The sequence below is a fragment of the Thermobia domestica genome, chromosome 17 (assembly GCF_964235325.1).
Source record: "Thermobia domestica chromosome 17, izTheDome1.hap1.1, whole genome shotgun sequence".
Lineage (NCBI taxonomy): Eukaryota > Metazoa > Arthropoda > Insecta > Zygentoma > Lepismatidae > Thermobia > Thermobia domestica.
Genome location: NC_137470.1, coordinates 171,917,942 through 171,938,562, shown reverse-complemented (window position 1 = coordinate 171,938,562; position 20,621 = coordinate 171,917,942). Strand labels below are relative to the sequence as shown.

At 35.4% G+C, this 20,621-nt stretch overlaps 1 protein-coding gene across 1 annotated transcript in view; it reads left to right on the top strand.

The window, feature by feature from the left end:
* Positions 1-20,621, top strand: part of LOC145673813 (pyrimidodiazepine synthase-like) — a 128,508-nt gene that overhangs the window by 57,873 nt on the left and 50,014 nt on the right. Inside the window, exon 4 of the mRNA XM_081743579.1 lies at positions 726-873. Coding sequence (XP_081599705.1) covers positions 726-737 — 12 coding nt within the window. The 3' untranslated portion in view covers positions 738-873. The remainder of the gene's footprint in view (positions 1-725; positions 874-20,621) is intronic.

The window sequence follows — 20,621 nt, the reverse complement described above, 5'->3', positions numbered from 1 at the left end:
CTTTTCACTATCTTCGCTTATAACATGTTTTTTGATTGGTTGGTTCGTTTTCTTTGACAAGTGTGTACTTCCCAACTTTGATGTTATTGAGAAGTTTCAATTTAAACAATTTGATAATTTTTGTAGAGCTGTTAAGAGAATTTATGGAAATGTTTATCTAAGAAATTTAGAATACTCACTTTTATTGTAGATTTTCAAAAATTGAATATCTAAGGACTTGACGTTTTGCAGTGAAACCATTGTAACTGTCGTCAGAATATTACTCAAAAGTAGGAAGCATCAGATAGTCTTGCACATTGTAATTGAAATAAGGTGTTTTAGCGAACTCTGTCAGAATATGTTAGTATTTGACTAGTAAGTATACTTATTGCGGAAAAAAATATCGTGTTTTATTGACATTTTACAGCAAATATTTGTTATAAGTTTACATTGCATTTACACTGCAATCTTATCAAACCGTCATATCGTTTACTTTCTTTTTATGCCTCACCTTAGCGTTTAATTACTTTTCTTTCACGTAATTTTGTTCCAAATTGCAATTAGAGATCTTGTGTATGCGTCTAAAATTTAACTGCAACTAAATCCCTAATATGATGGCCCGTGAGCGAAAGGCCTGTAGGCAATATATATACTATCCTTGTGATTGACTTATTTAGTTTTATCTTTAATTTAATTTAATTTAGTTTTGTTTGAAAAGTGACATTAAGTTTTTTTTTTTTCTTCAGAATCTCCACTAGGCAACAAAAGTGGACCATGCCGAGCATATTAGTAATGCCTGCGCGCCGTGGACATCATTTGCAAATCAAGTGGAAAAAAAATGAAGAAATGTCACAACCACTGCTTCCAGTAACTTCGTTATTGAGATTGATGTTGGTATGTCTTTTTTTTTTTTTTTTTTTAATGGGGTAGTTTCCACCTACTATAATGTTACTTGTCATTCTCACGATGTTGTTTCTAAACCTAACTTAAGCACGTATCAAGATTGTAGCTTGTTAATGAACAATGGAAAAGCAGTGTTCCTGACACAACTGGAGAAAGTATAGAAAGGGTTCCATACTTAAACTTTTTAGGCTAGAAGATATTACGTTACCACGATTTTTTCCCTGAAAATTTCTCCGATGTTTCTTTGCTTGTTTGTTCCTTATACATATCCACATCGTTGGCTTATCATACTTCTAGCTAACTGTAGAGAAGAGACCATTGTCTATTTACATTTTTTATGTATATCATAAAAAAGACTCAAAATGTGTGCCAAAATGCTTTATCTGGGAGCTCTCCAAGTTTATTTGTCCTCTGTACAAATCGCGCTGTTGGATCCTTTTAAATAAATTTTGGAACATAATATCTACCGGAAACTAGGTTTTTATTATGTCACTTTGATTAAAATGTCTCTTAAGGGGAGGGTTTGTTAAAAAATTTTGTATCAAAACTAGAGTAATTCTGGATTTCCTTAATTCAGAAACATGAAACAGTATATAAACATTTCATTTTAAAATAATAATTGGCCATATATCCCAGTGGTTTCAATAATTCCGCTTCTAAGTGAGCAAGGGTGGCAATTCCTATAATTTTATCTTGAATTTTCAATTTTGTATTCTGAAAATGATAAAAAAATAAAAAGAAAAAGAAATCTTTTGAACTGCTTAAAATTATTTTTTGAAGTAGTTCACACTTGGATCGACCTCGGATTTTATCATTACTTTGAATTGAAATGCGTATTCTAAAGGAGAAGAGGGTTCATTAATAATAATAATAATAATAATAATAATAATAATAATAATAATAATAATAATAATAATAATAATAATAATAACCACTATACCGTTGAAAATGAAATTTCGAACATATTTAGCACTTTTCCGTTCCATTGGCTTGGCATTCCTCAAAATACCTGTTTGGGAGAGAGAGTAAGCTTATTTAGAATTTTTATGTAGTGGTTTAGTACTTTCGCTTTTTAGTTCGCTACAGGTTTCTTGAAAATGGTTCCAACAACTTAAACTAGATATATGAACTTCTGTGTAAAAGAGCTTTAACTTGTTATTATTTTGCCCAAGCAAGCTGGGTACTTCATCAGCTAGTGTTTGTGATAAATAGATAATTTGTATTTAATTTGCTTAAGTTGCTCAAGTCGAGGAAGTTTTCTTACTTTTTTTTTTTTTTTTTTTTTTTTTTTTTTTTTTTTTTTTTTTTTTTAAGCGACGATTTACTTATAAGTACCGTTCATCTGTACACGACACGATTCAGTTTAGGTTTCCATTCTCTTACCGTCAATTTCCTTGCTAATAATAAAAACGTAAAATATTAACTCTTTAGTGGTATGTAGGCATTTGACATCAGTGTATAACAAAAATTGTGAGGAGTTTTACTCAACATACAAGATTCAATTTCCCACAGAAACTTCTAAGATACACATTATGAAAATAAAAGTGACACGTCCACAGTAGTTAAAGTGTCGCTAAATTCCAAAGGAAGCAACTAACGAACAGAAAAGTACTATATTTTGAACATGAGTATTGGAAATTATTAGTGTTCGAAGAATCGTTGTGTTGGGATTCCGGTATTGAGTATCAATATTAACAGAGAAATCTTAGCAACAAAATTCGAAATGACACAGTAAAAAAAGGATACAAAATTTGAAATTGTGCATCAGAATGCTGCTCACTCTAGCTTTGAAACTATGTATAACTTAAATGAAGGTAAAATCTAACCAAAGTATATACTTTTGTTATTAATCTGCGTTTTCGCCAATATAGCATTGCCTTCATCATACATAGTATTAAAGTACAATCTGAGGCTGCAGCTTATATACTTTACAAATGAGAGAAATTCACTTCTAATAACCAATACTATTCTTTCTTTCATTTTTAAAGTGATTTTTATATTCCGTTGCAGCCTTCTAAAACAAACCGCGTAACTTGATGTTGTATCAGTGTACTGACGAGTATTTACTGATTGGTGAAAAGAAAGTTATTTTGTCTGTTTCCGGCAATATTTCTGCTGCAGTACGTGCTTATACTCGTGTCATTGCGACGTGGACTACTCGCCTCACTCTCACACCACCGTCCTCACATGGGGCAGATTAGTCAAGTCCTGTAAGAGCGACCGAACATTGTTATTTTTTCCAAATTATAATTACAGCCGAAATTACAAGAACATATCGCACCACGGCTGTAATACCGCCACAACTCAAAAAAGTTAGTTTTGAGTAGATCACATTTGAAAGTGTTGATAATACAATTACTTTAATGTCATTCACTAGCGAAACTAGCGCTCTCACGCAGCTTCTATAGATATACCACATTGACTTGACACCTAGTCTTCCGTTCCAAGCGCTGCTATTGACTGAAGAAATTCCACTTCCTTTTGCTAAGGCTTTCTCGCTTAGCAACATTTGAGTTGAGTTGATTTCGAGTTTAACGTCTCGTTCAGCACCGAGGCTATATGAGACGTGGACCTACTGATTAACGTGGAATACGAACCACATGAGCTCCCGCAGGAAATCGAACCCGGGTCTCCCACGCCAAAGGCGCGTACGCTAACTGCTTAGCCACGAAGGAGCTCTTAGCAACATTTGAACCCTTATTGGCTCAACGCGTGGGTGTGCCGAGGGTGTGAGCCTTAGTTCGCATTTTTGCCGCGGCTCAAGACATTTTGGCAGCACTATATTAAAGCTAGAGCCATGACTCTTATATTGCCGGGTAGAAAGCAGGTTCACAAATCCGAATATATGCATAACTTAAAATTGACAATATTTCAGTTGTGGCGGTGTTGCACGCGTGGTGCGATATGTCAACATTATCAGCTGAAAGGCTAAATGATGGCGCTGATATGCAAGTTCAAAATCATTTATCCGTATGGCAAGTTATTTCTTTCTGATCTATGAGTATCACCTAATCAATCCATTTATGCAGGTGATACCTTTTTCCCTTAAGTTATATTTCTTCATATGTTTCCTCAGATTGTATAGCGTGCAAACATATAGATAGTAATTTCAATCGTACGATTTAAGTAAATAAATAATGTGTACGTTCTATTCTATAAGAACATGAAAATTAGCTACTTAAGGTCTTAATTTTCTTCAAGACATTAAACAAAATTGACACCGCTAGACAAGCTATTTCCTTTTCTCCTGCACTTATGGCTTTGCCTTGTTTATGTTTATTAGAGGAATCTGAGCAGCTGGTAACCTACTTGCTTGTTTGGGTGACATCTTTAAATAGTGGCGCTCGCTCCGCGTAATTTGTCATTGGTTGTAACTGTTTTCTCGTAAAATTCTGATTTTGACGAAAAATTTAATTCCATATAGATATGTGCTTTTATTTGGATCCTAAATGTTCTTACTGTGCCTTAACAATAAATTAATTACTAGAATATATATTATCCGGTGTGGACTATTTTCTTATGGAAGAATCATCTACTATTTGTCCCATTCTCAGTCTTGCCAATTCACAATTATTTTTCATTTTTCGTTACAGAATCGTTGTTAAACAGATGCGTCATTTCAGGAAAAAAGGCTGGAATTTTCAGTATATCTAAGGGATAAAGAAAATAGAAAAAAGCAGTTGTATTTAAGATATTAATTTCCTTATACTTCATATCATTGCTTGTCCTTTCATTAGAGGTTAGGAAGTTGTTAAAATAAAATAAAAATAAAATTTATAAAAAATGAGAGACATAAAATAAAAAGGATAATAACTATTTCACTGATTCATTACGAAGTAGCGGTGTATGAGAGTTTTTCTCAACGTGGCTGTAATAATTCGTATGTTGCGTTTTAAAAATGTGATTAGATTAAATGAATATTTAAGAGATGCGAAAACAGAATGTTCGAGTCATGATTGTGAAAACATCAGAATGGATTTTTAAGAGGGAAGAATTTTATAATGTTGGATAGGATGCTGCATAACTTTTGTACCCTTTCCCACCCGGATGCGGCTAAATTAAAATGCAGGTGTTATATGCATGTTAGATTTTGTGTTCATTTATTCCTATGTGCAACCTAAACGATTTCTTAGAATTTCGTGAATGAAATATGGATAAATTCATCATAGTCTGACAAATGACACTTGGGATATGGGGTCACATTCTTTGTTGGATATCAAATGAAAGGATAAGTCATGGGGATTCAAGCAATAAGTTATGGCTATTCTATTATGTATGAGAAAGAAAATAAATCCTTTGTTCAATAAATAAGTAGTCAGTAGTTTTCAACTTCTTAAGAAATGAACAATTGCTTGTTGGGAAATTTTTCTCGTCTCTCATGGAAAAGTACAAGGCAGTGCAGACCCTAGACAGGGCAAGCGGACGGGTGCCACTTGGCGGCATCGTCCGCGCCTGGTAGCTGAACCTGCGCTCTCTACACAACGCATCATTCACATATGAACATGAATCTTCTTGTCATTTCTCACAACATCTGTACATGTACATTTACAGATAAGTGGAAGACTTATTGATAAAAATCGGCAAGGGGTATCATAAAAAGGGGAGATTATTATTTCAATATCTCGCACTGTTTGCAATATTTGAGCCTACTTCCGGTTGGAGTTTCTGATGAATGTATGCCTTTTTCACCGTATGTTCATATGGACTTTTTTTATTGTTTAGGTGTGAGGATTTCACCAGTGGATTTAGGCTACATAATAAATGAACAACACCCTCTATATAAATATTTTTTATTTAATTTGTTGGCAACACTTCCACACTGCAGGCTGAATTATTTACAGAGCTTCGTAATAATAATTTATGTTCTTAGATTTTTAACTAGTTACAGACCTCAACTTTTAATTACGTTGAATTTTTCTTTTTTTTAATTCTCAGCTTTTCATTAGGCACACACCTGCGTTACCTCGTCCTCATATCTTATACTCTACTCCATGTTGTGTTCGTTTTTCGCCCTTCACTTGAGTTTTGCCTTTAAAAATAATCACAGGTGTATATTGTACGTTATTGATGATATTTGATTTTCACCGAATTTGGAATGGTGGTAGACCTTTACGTCCCAAATAGGCTAATGAAATATTATGATGCTTTTATGTATAAGATCCCCCTGTTCCTTGCTAATCTGTGTACTTGTGTGATAGTTTAGTCCTGTATTGTATTTGTTTTGTCTGATGTTACATGTATAAACTTTGAACCAAAAGAATTCATTGAGTAATGTAACTTCACGTTTCTGTTTTCCCGAGTCATTATCACATTTTTCATTGTGTTTAGATCAAAATTATTCTGAGTTTTCGTTACCTCAATCCCAAACCCCATCGGGAAAGTTTATAGAAGGCCTGCCCCGAAATTAATGTACCCCATTTTCTTCAGCCGCGACTATCCGTCACACAGCGTTGCCGCTTACACGGAAGGGTGGCTGGAGTCTTGTGATCACCGCGCGCCCAGCGCCAGTCGACTCCGAGCTCCTGGGGAGTCACAATGCCTGTTTCAGTGAACCCTTGTGTGAGTGCTCGGTCGAAATCAAGATGAATAAAACTCTGGAGCGGCCTTTATGACGACCGACTACTTGACCCAGGCCCGCATCTCAACGCTCCCTCAGCCTCCTTACAGTCCTGATTTGTCCCACTCGACTTCTTTTTGTTCAAGAGGATACAAAAATCCCTCAAAGGACAGCATTTGGGGACCCTGGAGAACATCAATGCGGCCGCGACCAGGTTACTAAAGGACATCCCTGTCACGGACTTCCAGGACGCATATAAAGCATGGTATTCGCGTTGGAACAGGAGGAATGGAGGAAGAGGCGCGTTATTTTCGGAGCAGACCTTGTAATTCTGCATTTGTAAGATGTAGTATGCATGTATTCCTTTCTTCTAAATCTATATATTTCTCTTCTACTGTTTAACTCTCATGATTATTATTATTTGCTATTTCATTTGTTAGCCAATTGTTAAATTTATTTTTTTCCTTCAATTTCTATTTCTTATTACCGTTCTTCTTTTGTCGGATAGCATTATTTTGCATTATTAGATTTTCTAGACTTTTTGACTATATTATATATGTTTTCTCTTTCTTTCTTTCTTAAGCTTCGGGTGCACGGTGGCTCACTGGTAGAGTGCTTATCTCTAGTACATCGAGTCTCTGGTTCGATCACCGGCCACGTAAGTTTCTGGTGAACAGCATCATGTTAGTGAGTTTTTTTTTGTAGTACTCCCGTTTCCTCCCACTTTCTCACTTCACTAATTCTTCCATCATCATTCACTTGCTTTAATCGTCGTCTCCCTCACCCTAAACGGCATAAACGTGGGACGTTAAGCTGACAGATTTCATTGCTTTCTTAAGCATCCATTTTCCTTGCTGTTACCTGTAATTTAAGGCTTACTATAAGGCAGACACTACTGCCTTTTACTCTATTTAAACTCATCTCTTTTTCGTTTTTACCTCTTCTTTCTTTTCTATATATTTAACCTTACCTTGGTGCGAGGAACTTCTTAACACATTAACTGATCATGCTTAAACGTGCCCTATTATTTTCGCATTTTTTTATATGTTCTTTTTAATTCCTTCCATCATCAAAACACATTACATAAAGAAAACACACAAATAATACAAAGATTGATACCTAGTGTTTAGTAGTTTTGTCAGTGGTCTTTGTCTTACGTCTCTGCATTTTACAGGTCTGTCTTCCCTTGTGTTCTTTTTCTTTCCTTTTATCTTCTGTGTCATTTCCTCGTTTCAGATGTGTAATCTTCCTTGTGTTTTATCACGATTCCCTCTTTACTAAGTTCTTAGGTTTCTGATCATAGTTCTCTTCGTGGTTTCTCATTGTACCTTGTATTGGTATTTTCATTTTCCACCTGTTTTCTTCTTTTCACGCATTGTTTATTTATTTTCATTTCACTGATCTACAACATTCTCTCCTCACTATACTTCTACTTATTCACCATATTTTCTTCAAATTCAATTTTCACCTGATTTATTCACTCATGACAGTTTTCCTTGTACAGTTTTATTATTTTGTGCTTGTGAAATAAATTTCCATATTAATTTGTCCGCTTCATTTCGCTTTGCGTCTTCATCTGTTTTAATTTCATCTATTTACTGCCACAACTTTTGCACTTACACAATTTCACTGATGTTAACCACCATATACTTACTCCACACATCACGAACACTAATTCATTATAAAACTAACACTAACCCTAATAAACGTGAGTACATTCCGAATTCTTGAGAATTATCAGAAGTATTTATCGATTGTTATGGAGTCGTTTTATTTATTTAGTCGTATTAAGTAGCTAATTTAATTATTGTAATTGTTTCTTCTTTTGTTCCGTATACTACTGGTTACATGTTTTATTACTTTTTTTTTTTTTTTTTTTTTTGAAATACTGTATTTTGTGGTAGCATCTCGTTAACTCTTTTTCTTAATTTGTTTAATTTCCCCACAATCCATAAAGTTGTCATAAGTTGCTAGGATATTTTCTGGATGTTATGTATCTATACAATGACATATTTTTAGTCAGGGGCCGCAGTGGCTCAGTGGTAGAGTGTTCAACTGTGGTGTGTGTTGTCCCTGGTTCGTTTCCAGGTGGATCCCAGTGCGCTTTGTGGTGGACAAACACCCTTTGTGTTGGTTTTCTTCGGATTCTGCCGTTTCCTCTCAATTTATTCATTCCACATTTCATTCGTTGTCATCACCATCGTCTCTTGTAGCCTACAGAACATAAGCATTTTCATTTCTATGTTTATTATTTTAAAGTTTTAAAGGAACTATGTCCTAATAAGAATTCCATTATTTCTGTTTCCATATGACCAATTCTTTTTCTGAGCTCCAATGTATGTTTTTGTCTTTTCCTTGTCTGTCACCTTTGACTGTTTATCCCTCTTGATTGCATTTATCGCATATTATGGTGTGTAGACCTTTCATTACCGAGTTATTTGAGGTTTATAATCTTTTTTTATTTCACGTATAGACAAACATACTAGTCTATCTTTTCTAATACCGTGTTCTATAAACTATAAAAGTAAACAAGAAAATTCTATCGCCTTGCGTGGAGGTCTGTGTTCAATTGACCCTCACGCCGTGGGTTGAATGCGAATGGAGATAAAGCGAAGGTCAGTTGTTTGTGTGGGTATTTCCAGCATACTACTTGGCTGTGGTAGTTCAGTTACACTGTGAACTTGTGTAAGGACAGAGTGAACATGGTACTTCCAGAGAGCGTCATAAGGGCGTATATACTGTACGAGTTGAAACTGAGGTCAAACGCCGCTGCTGCGGGGCTTAAGATATGCCAGGCCTTTGGTGAGAATGTCGTGACTACGCAGATCGTGCAACTGTGGTTTCACAAGTTAAAGTACGGTGACGAAACACTTGAAGACGCACCACGTACCGCAAGAGCAACACATGTCCAAAGTGAAGATCTTCAGGCAGCAATTCAGGCAAACAGTGACCACACATGTCAGGAACTGGGACTACAATTCAGTGTGAGTGGAGAAACCAATAGGTAACACCTCCATCAACTTGAGAAGCACTATTAGTTGGGTCTATGGGTCCCACATGATTTTACTCCGGGCCAGAAGGCAACGCGAGCAGACACCGATGTTTCTTTGCTGTCTCGTCTGAGAAAGGATCCATTTCTGAACAGGGCGTCGACATGTGATGAGAAGTAGGTCGTGTACGGAGCTCCACGGCACCGTCATCATTGGTTAGCGTCCCATGAAGCTGTTCCAAAACAGCCGAAACCAGCACTGCACCAGAAGAAGGCCCTCCTGTGTGTTTCTCTTCGGTGACTTCTCGCGCCATCGTGCATCGGGAACTGCCACCAGCTGGTCAGAGCATCAATGGAACTGTGTACTCTCAGCAGTTGAGCCGTGTTCAAGAAAACTGAAAACTCTGGAGCCAGAAATTCTGAATCGCAAAGGGGTCCTCCTGTTCCAGGACAACTCTAAGCCCCACGTGACTAGGATGACCTGGGATACCATTCTACGCCTTGGATGGGAAACACTATTGCATCCACCATACTCCCCGGACTTGCACAGTCCAATTATCACATGTTCCATTCCTTGGCAATGATCTTAGAGGACACAAGTTCAAATAGAGTTGCAAAAAACACTTGATACCTTGTTCGCTTCACGGCCCATCAATTTCCACCGCGATGGAATCCCTGGCCTTTGAGAACGTTGGCAGAAGGTCATCTATGTTGATGGGGACTATTTTTGATCTTCCAGGTATGTCTTAGGTGACATATCGATGTTCGAAGGTGGTGGGTGAAGAGCGACAGAACTTTCTTGGTTACCTTTGTATGTATAGTTTTTATAGTCCACTTCGTTAACGTTTCTCTTACTATGAATATGAGCGTAAACGAATAGTTTGAAGGCTGCTTACACTTTTATTTCTTCCTTCCACTCATCCCTACATTAGCATTTTACCTAATGACTTGTGACAGTCGCATGTGCTCCAGAAAATTTTTCATAAAATATATTTTTCTTTCTTTCTTTACTCTCTCTTTTCTTTTCCTAGATATCACTCCTTGGTATATTAACAGGAAAATCAATTCAAGCTCTATTTTTATACTTTTTAAGTGCGTTAATTAATATTGGATTAATATATATATTTCATTTTTATTTTCAAATAAAGTAAACAATTATTATCACTGTACCTTTATACGTTATTTAGTATATACAGAACTTCTATACCGATGTTGTTGAACAAGAGAGAAATATCGGGGAGTGGTAGCTCAGTGGCAGAAAATTCACCTCAAGGACATGAAGTCCCTCGTTCCAACTCCCACCAAGTAGGTTTTGTGGTGGACAAACAATGAGTATGTTGATTTTTTCCCATTTTCTTCCGGTTTATTCATTCCACCATTGTCATCCATCCCATCATCAGCATCTCCTTTAGGATCGGTGCGTAGTTGTTGACCTTAAACTAGAAATAATAAAAGATAAATACAGTGGAGTCTCGTTAATTCGAACTTGGATAATTCGAACAGAAGTCCATTCCCCTTGAAAACTGTATTGAAAACAATTGTAAAAAATCGTGGATAAATTGAACTTTTGAACCTATGTTTTGGATAATTCGAATTAAATATAGTTGAAAATTTTTAATGTTGGACAGATGTAAACAGAGAAATACAGTTTTAACGTGTTTTCAGTTATCCAGATGCAGCCATAGGAAAGAGTAATACAAAAGATAAATAGAAAATGTATGTAATGATAAAGATGAAGGTAAATTGGGGAAGAAATAAAGATAGAGAACATGTGCCAATCACATCTTGTTTCAGAATTGGTTGAAAATTTAAGATGAATTTTCGATAAAGTCAGCCAAATGTTATTGATATTGTATTCCACATAATACATGAAATTCAAGATTTATTCACCCTACAAAAACAATCAAATTTAAGCAAATGAGGTTTACGACTTCTTAAAAGTGAGAACAGAATATTTAAATTGTTACTGGTATTTAACTGTTTGGGCTATTCAATGTATGTTGTAGTGTTATACGTAAATATATTTTCCATTGTACACGTAGTTTGAATTATGTGGAGTCAATGTCGTTTGTTAGTTTGCGGTATACGATCACGCAAATAATAAGCTGCTTTAAAGGTAAAGTCTACACCATGTGAATATGTTTTTGATGCACAGTACTTTGATTTGATTGTTGTTACATATGTGAAAATGAATGTTGTTGGATAATTGGGATTTTGGATAATTTGAATTTTATTCGTGCCCCCTTGGACTTCGAATTAAAAAGAGTCCACTGTATAATATATAGCATGCGTTGTAGTGCATGAATGAAGACATTACAGAAAAAGGAAAACCAAAAAAAAAATGCATATATTCATGCACGAAGTTGGACAAAATTATTTAATTAAATAAACCATACGTCATTTAAAATATAAATTTGTTCTTTGTTTTGTTAGAACTGTAAATTGTTCTATTCTATGCGTATTGAAATCTGTAAGGCTGCTAACCAGTTCTCTCTAAATGGAGAGCATCGCTATCGTAGATAGTATTTCTTTTATCGTGGTGTGCCGAAGGAAGTATATTTTCTTTAGGATTACGAAGAACTTCTCCGATGATCGGAATTTTGCTAGTTTTTTTAATGAATATAGAGCACAAAAATTCAGTTTCTAGTGACCAGCTTTTTTCCCCTTATTTAGTACAAAGCAGTCGTTCGAGACATTTAATAAATATTAATATTTGGGGTGATTTATCGCTTTCAATAAATGGGAATTACCGTGAATTAAAAAACTGTTAAATTTGATGCTTAAATTACTTTGAATATAGGAATTTCTCTTTAGTGAGTGGCAGAAGCATATTTCCAGGTAAGACGGAAATTACGTTTAGCGATTGCAAATAGTAGATATTTCTCTTATCATTTTTTTAAATTTTTTGTTCGATTTTTTATTTATTCTGTAGACCATATTACAGGTACATTTGCGTATTGAGTTTTCCTAATATCAATTCTTAAGTGCAACGATGCTTTAAATCGGGAAAATCGATTAGATCAAAATTCAGATACCCAATAAGCATAAAAAGAATATGCAGAATTCTGTACCTGGGAAGTTTGTTATTAAGATCCCCAGTATCATCTTTTCACTGTTAAAAATTATTTCCTAGATTAAAACTTGCTTGGATACATAGTTCGATCCCAGTTCCTACCTAACGGACTTTGGTGGTCGGAGCTCACCTGTTTCAACTCTACTTTCTCCATTCCACCATTTCATTCACTCTGATCTTTACCGTCTCCTTTAGACTGCTTCTCAATAGCATAGAAGGTAAAACTGAAAGATTTCATTTCATAATAGTTATTTGTACAGCATTGAAAAATATTGTAACAAGAATTTTAGGAATGATTCAAACAATGGATCAAAAGATTGCTACCTTGGTCAATAATTAATTTCTGGATCAGGGGCCACATTTTTGAACGGCCCCTAAATCGAGTTTTCACATTTTTTACGGAACAAGCACATCATACTGAGTAAATTGTTAGTTTTGGTTTGGCTACAGTGTATGTAGTTCTCAAAATTTGGGGCGTACAAGAAAATGTTTGGTTGAATGAAATATATTCAATTTTTTGGATCATCGGCCACAAAATTTTTGAATGACCCGTAAATCGAGTTTTCGTATTTTTTGCGGAATAAGCATATCATACTGAGTTAAGTGATAGTTTGGGTTTGGCTACACTGTATGTATTTCTCTAGATATAAGGCCTACAAAAATTTTTTTCCTGAAATATATTGAATCTTTTGATCCAAAAAATGTACTAGTAAGTGAAATTCGAACTCGAGAACTAAATGTCTGGAGACCATAATACGAGGACAAAGTACATGTAGGTGGCCTCGTCATGGGTTGTTGACATGCAGATTCCGTTCTTTTCTAGTTAAGAGATGCCAGATTTGTAGTAGAGTGGTTTTATAGAACAATTCTAAGTATTCATTGTGGGAGAAACGGAACAATATCAAAAATTAAAATAATTTCATATTTTGTGATCAGTTTGGTGCAGTCTTTGAGAATATTTACTGTCTCAAAAGCTGTCCATCGCCGGATCTCTCTAAAGCAAAATGTTTTCCTTTCTTTTAGTATTATCATACGTATCAACCATCAAATCTGGAGATTCCAACATGAAAAACCAAGAGGTATTTCTAATGAAAAACTGAAGTGTAGCTGCAGCTAACGATGTGCAAAACTACCATGGATTCTGAAACAGATTATGTACGTTCAGCCAAGCTTGAGTGTGTATGAGGCTTCTCGAACGACCACTTTCTCTCGACAATTCTTGATCGTGGCTTTTTTTTTTAATTTTCTTTCCATTCTCTCTCATACTTCATTCTGCCTGTTCTTTGTCTTCCTTGTGACCGTTTTTCTTTCATTTTCATAGAACGAGGAACGATTGGAGAGGAGAAAGTATGGTGATTATGAAAAAATCGAATTCAAGATTTCAATGGATTTACAGGTATCGTGGCTCCTACATGTCGAAAAATAGACTTTTCGAGATCAGTCCCCGTTCGTCTGTTCACCCCTGTATGTTCAGTCGCCTAGAGGCCATCATACTCTTTAACGTATCGAGACATAAATTTACTTCAAATATTTATAAGATTCTCTAAGGTGGAAAAAGACCTCGAATTTTCTTAATACCCCAAAGTTAAGGATAGTTAAATAAAAGGTGAAAATCAAAATTTGCGATTCTCTTGAAAACAGCTCGAACGATTTTATTCATATTTTATAAATCAGTGTTTCATTTGCAACGTGGTAACGTGGTGTAAGTCGTTATTTTCAGGAAAACTACAGAGAGGGTTGTTTATCCTTGGGTTTAGTGCTTTTACGATTTTCTCAGAAACTACTCAGGCAATTTTCATAAATAAATGTTTTTATTATTAACACTACAATACTGGTTAAGTAATTTCTCATGATTAAATCCACAAGCGTTCCACAAGCGTTAGTTGGTTAGTTTACTGTTAGGGCGAGTTTATTTTTGGATGATTTTCTGAAAAAAAAAAATGCATAAGGCAATTTTGTTCGTTCCATTAGTAACCCTATATCACTTACGTTGCGTTAATCACTTTCACAAAAATATCCACAATGGATATGTTACTTTCTTTAATTTATGGGTTTTTATATATATATATATATATATATATATATATATATATATATATATATATATATATATAACAACAATTTTCCCACATACGACTCACGGAATTTTGTTGGTATCTCATAAACAGATATTCTATGAATGACCATGACATATTGCGTAAGTCATTTCTAATGAACCACGAGAGGTAGTTTACGTTTGGGGCTGAGTTTTCTTGGAATGAAGCTTATAGAAAACATCATATTGCTGATATTTCATAAATAAATGTTTCAGTAATAACTGCACCATAACAAATTTTAGTTTGAGAAAATGAAGCGACAAAGTGTAATGCTATGGCCCGTGCCTTTTATTTGCTTCTCCGAGAATGCAATTTAAGAATCTCATCTCTAGAGCCCCGATACCAGGCCTATTTCTTAATATTAGAGATATAAAGTTCCCGAAGGTCTTCTGATAGTCTATGCTTCAATTTAAGTAAAATTTGTTTTGCCTGTCTCGTAACTTAAAAGCAAAAAAATCTTTGCATTTCCTTGAAAATCAGCACAAAATTGACATAACTACATAGATCCCTTGTAATCGTTTCTGTCGCTACCTTTTAAAAAATCCACCACTATTTTCGGGTTCACTTTTTTTTTTTTTTTTTTTATTTTAGTGCATTTGGACTTCTAAAAACAGAAATGAACTTTGTCCAGATCAAGATCAAACTCACGCATACATGAAAGAGATTTTGGCACCAGTAATGTAGGCGAATTATTGTGGCTAACAAGGGCTTGGACAAATTACAGTGACTTGCTCGAGCACCCAGAGATGAAAAATCCACATATTCCTAGTAATTTTTTAAATATGCGCCTTTGAAAATTGAAAGATAGTTTAAGATTTTAACAAGTAGCCTTGTGAAGGAGTTTGATTTATGTGCTATGTTATTGAAATCGAAAGTGGAAGTGAAATTTACACTTGGGACGCTTAAGTCATTGTATGAAGGTAACCAAGAAACTCTGTCGCCTTTTAACCCAGCACATTCGAACATCGATATGTCTCCTAAGGCATACCTGGAATATCAAAAATAGTCCCCATCAGCATCGACGACTTTCTGCCAACGTTCTGGAAGGCCATGGACTCCATCGCGGTAGGACTTGGTGGGCCGTGAAGCGAAGAAGGTATCAAGTGCATTTTGCACCTCTACTAGGGATTTGAACTGGTGTCATCTAAGGTCATTGTCCAAGGAATGAAACAGGTGATAATCGGAGAGTGTAATGTCCGGAGAGTGCAATGTCCGGAGAGTATGGTGAATGCAATAGTGTTTCCCATCCAAGGCTTAGAATGGTGTCCCGGGTCATCCCAGCCACGTAGGACTTAACATTGTCCTGTAAGAGGAGGACCCCTTTGCGATTCAGAAATGCTGGCTCCAGAGTTCTGAGCTTTTTCTTGAACACGACTCAACTGCAGACAGCAGTTGCATTGATGCCTTGACCAGCTGGTAGCAGTTCCGGTGCACGATCCGTCCACCAAGTCTGGACTGGAACTGGAAAATTCCTGATTCACCGTTCCTTGAAGCATTTGATTTACACCTGATACAAATTTTAGACCTGGATGTCTTACAGCAATTGAGTGTGCATTTCGCACAAATGTTTCTTGTATTGTTACTGATTTAAATAGTTCCAATGCGATGAGAGTTCTAAGTCATATTTTTGCGATTGTGTTATTCGTTTCGGACGTTAATTGCAATGATAAATGCTAGCTTTGATAAATGCCAGCTGACATTCAATACTGTCGACACTGTAGGCCTGTACTGTTTATTGAATACACGTTCCGCTACTTCAAATGAGTAGGAACTTTAGTATACTTATGTAAAGTGACAAGGTGAATTCAGAATTATATAATTGTTAGTTTTTCTTTTATATATATAATTCTTTACAATGATTGAATGATAAGAGCTACTGAATGATAATTCCAATTGTTTTGTCGTTTGTTGAAAAGGAACAGACAGTATTTGATCCATATTTACATACACCAGTTATAGAATTTTGGTAGTTTTCAAATTCATTATTTGGTGGGCAAAATAATAATTACTTTATTTTGCTCAGTAAAAGAAATGCATAAATATTACAAAATACGTTTTCGTTGTCAATTGGTGAAGTTTCGTTGACACAATTCACTGTTTGGAGAGAAGTAAATTGCAAAACCTCCTTTTACGTGTTTGAGATCATAAATGCAATGTACACACAAGAGAACAACTTCCTCAACTGGCTTCATTGATTGACAGAAATATACTACTGCAGTGGCCGCGCGTAGCGTAGTCACTAACGCTCTAGCCTTCGGTGCGAGCGGTCCCTGGTTCGATTTCCGGTGGGGGGCATTCGGTCGAAAAAGTGTAACAGCTTTTTCAGACCTGCCATCCTGAATGAGGTTTTCCTGGGTTTTCCTTATTCACACAAAATGCCGGAATGATGCCTAACATCTAGGTTCCAGGCCGCTTCCTTCCTTCCCCAATCCTTTCTTCCTTCCCTTCCCTCGGATAGTGTGCTCTCCGAGGGAGCTCATCCTCAAACGTGACGGGCTAATATGGCCGTAGGTGCCGAAAGCCCAGAAATCTAAATCCTAAATATATTACTACAGTTGAAATGAGCTCGTGTCCACTGGCACACGGGTAACAAGTTTTATTTCGTCACAATCTGAACGTATAGAAGATATTGTAATATTAATTATCTATTAGCCTGAATAATTTTCTTTTGAATTGTACTATTTTTTCTTTCAATATTGCTAATGCACTGACTGGAAATTCTTCAAGATTGTAAGGCTTAACCCTTTGACTATCTTTTTTTTAATGTGAATATTCTTTTATATATACGACTCCTTAAATGTGGGATATTCCTAACATATGTACACAGTTTTGGAAACTAAACATAGTCTCCTGGTCACATCTGACCCGATGGGAGAACAACATGTATTTTTTCTTAGAATTTTCTAAAAACAAATTCCTAACGATGTTTGAATTATTCACGTGGGACACATTTATCCCGTTGATAGTCAAAGGTTTAAGTCGTTACAGTGTTTTTGTATTTCAACAGTGGCGTAACAATATATATATTACACAGTTAAAACTACAGCGAGTAGTTTTAATCGGATTTAAGTCTACTAAAAGCAAAGCTTGTACAATGCAAAATATTACAGTATTTTTATGTATGCCTGAAATTTTGTCTACCTGTCCCAGTAGGTATGTTAAACATATAAGTAGATTTTATAATCGCAATTTTTTAAAAAACTATTGTACTAGCTACAACTAAAACTACTTTTTTTTTTTTTTTTTTTTTTTTTTTTTTTTTTTTTTTTTTTTTTTTTAAAGAAATTCTTGTTTCTTAAAAGTGATGACACTCATCCACTCAACTGACGACTGCTCCAATTTGCTTTATGTACAATGTGGTCAGGTCAGTATTGCATCAGATTGGTGATCATATGAGATGTTGATTTGCTCATCATATGAGGCATTAAAAGTAAGAGTGGACTATGTTACATTTTTGACGTTTTTGAGATATTGGTACCCACAGGTCAGAACAATGTAGACTTATTTGTTGGAAAAGTGGGATGTGTACCTCAACTGACTCAGAAGCTATACAAACAGTCTAGTCTATTCTTGCATTTATAATAGTTCGTTTTGTTTTCCAGCAAGAGTGGTCTATGTAAAAAAAAAAAAAAAAAAAAAAAAAAAGTTGACACTTGCATGATTGTCACAGTAATGAAGCTATATCCATATACAGCTTCATTGGAGCTATTGCTATATCCAGTGGAAGACTTGACAGGGTTCTGAGGAAACAGCAAGCGAACGTTGACATAGTTCTTCATAATATGAGAGGAAGAGCTTCTTCTGTGAACAAGACACCTGACTCCAAGATATTTAAAGTTAGTGCTCACATAAAAAAGTTATATGTCACTACCAGCCATTATGCCAAAGAAAAGAATAATCAAAGACTCTATTTAACAGTGAATTTGAATTTTCGTAAAATATATGATATCTGTCTGGAAAAGAATCGTGATCAGGAAAGCTTCGTTACCGAAAAAATCTACAGGAATATTTTTAAAGAAAAATTCCCAACTCTTCGCTTTCATCTACCAAAGGTTGATACCTGCAAGACATGTGATATGCTTCATGCTAAAATCTCAGCAGCTACATCATCAGTAAAGTCATCTTTGAAGAAAGATCTAGAGCTACACCAACGCGAAGCAGAAACTGCAAGATCTAGCCTCAAGAGAGAGAAAGAAGTTTCATCTACGAACTCCATTAGCATAACATTCAATCTTATGAATACCATGCCTACTCCAAAGTTAGAAGTGAATGAAGTGTACTGTAAACGACAAGTATGGACTTTTAACTTAGGCATCCATGCATACTTTCATGACCAGCAAGTGGTATACATGTATATGTGGCACGAATGCACAGCTTCGAGAGGTTCCCATGAAATAGCATCGTGCCTTTGGCATTTTGTTACGGAAGTGTGTGTTTCAAGAGGAATTCGGAACATAATATCATTTTCAGATTCATGTGGTGGCCAAAACCGGAACTATAATATCTCTCTGCTGTGGGGTCAAGTTGTTGCTGTGATAAACATTTCCAGAATTGATCACAAGTATCTGGTCCCTAGTCATTCATACTTACCAAATGACGAAGATTTTGATGTTACCAAAAAACAGAAACGCTACCATGCTGAAGTTTACACACCTGAAGACTGGATGCAAGTTGTAAAGAAATCCTGCCGGAAGAATCCATACACTATTGTGAAGATGAAATCCTCAATGTTCTTCACTATCACAGGCACCCATGTAATAAATAGCAAGGACAAGGTCAAATGGTTAAAGATTCGATGGATTACCTTTCAAACTAAAGATCCTTTTCTAATGAAGTTCAAGCACATTATCAATGACGATGTGGAATTTCAAGAAGTTAATTTTGCAGAAATGAATGTACACAAGATTTAAGTACGTAATGTCATCAGCTTAAACGAATATATTGCGAAGCCCATAAGCGCAGCGAAACTTAATGATCTGAACTGTCTTATGAAATACATACCCCGTATTAAACAGCGGTTCTTTAAGTCGGTAAAGGCCCAACATTGAAGTCATGTGAAGGAGGAGGAAATGACCTTGATCTAGATATTCTCGGCAGTGACTGAATACTGTTGTCGTTCTTCGCCGCATAATGACTGTCACACCTTTTTTCTACTAACTGTATACACTTTTTTTCTTGGTATATCAATATATTATTACTTATTCATACGTTTTAATTTTCTATGTACTTTAATAAACAGTTTGAATGGTGTTATTTTCTTTTTTCTTATCACTACAGATTTATATTACAACATAATTCCGGTGGCATTCCAAAAGTACGTTCCGCAAGACTGGGCTATGTGCAATCTTTTAGAATATTCAGCATACGCACGCCATGAACATCCAAAATTGTACTAATGAGAAATGTGAAAGAGATTTGATATCTGTGTACAAGGTAACAGTACCGTTTAAATTGGAAAATAGTACTTATTCTAATCATGAGAGATGTAACGCTTTGAGGCCGTTTTTCTCCTAAATGCTTTTGTAACATAGACCACTCTTACTTTCAACGCCTCATATGTAAATCCAATTTTTATAATTTCGAACGTTGTTTTATATCTAGATTCTAAGTGATAACAACACTATTTCTAATCCGTACATTTAGTTTTATCAATATGATTGGTGATAATAATATCCCAGTCCTTATGTGGATTCCCTTTTTAGATATTTAGTAATGGGTTTTTAATCCTTATGTAATAAGCTTCGAATCCGTTTCTTTCGTTATTCGAGGTCGCCTGACGTAAAACTTTAACTTTTTTTTTTCTTTCTTATTGGCTGTTTAGTAGTTTGTAAGTAGTGTAAGTAGAAAAATATAGTGCGGTTGGAAAGACGATTATTCAGGTTAGTAGATAATTAATATTTTAAACTTCTTAACTAGGTCATTGAGTACAAACAAAAGTTTTTCCTTCCAAGAACCAGTGAATGAAGTTTTAAAATGGAGCAATCGTAATGATTCTATGAATTAGACAGTAATTGTAGAAGTATG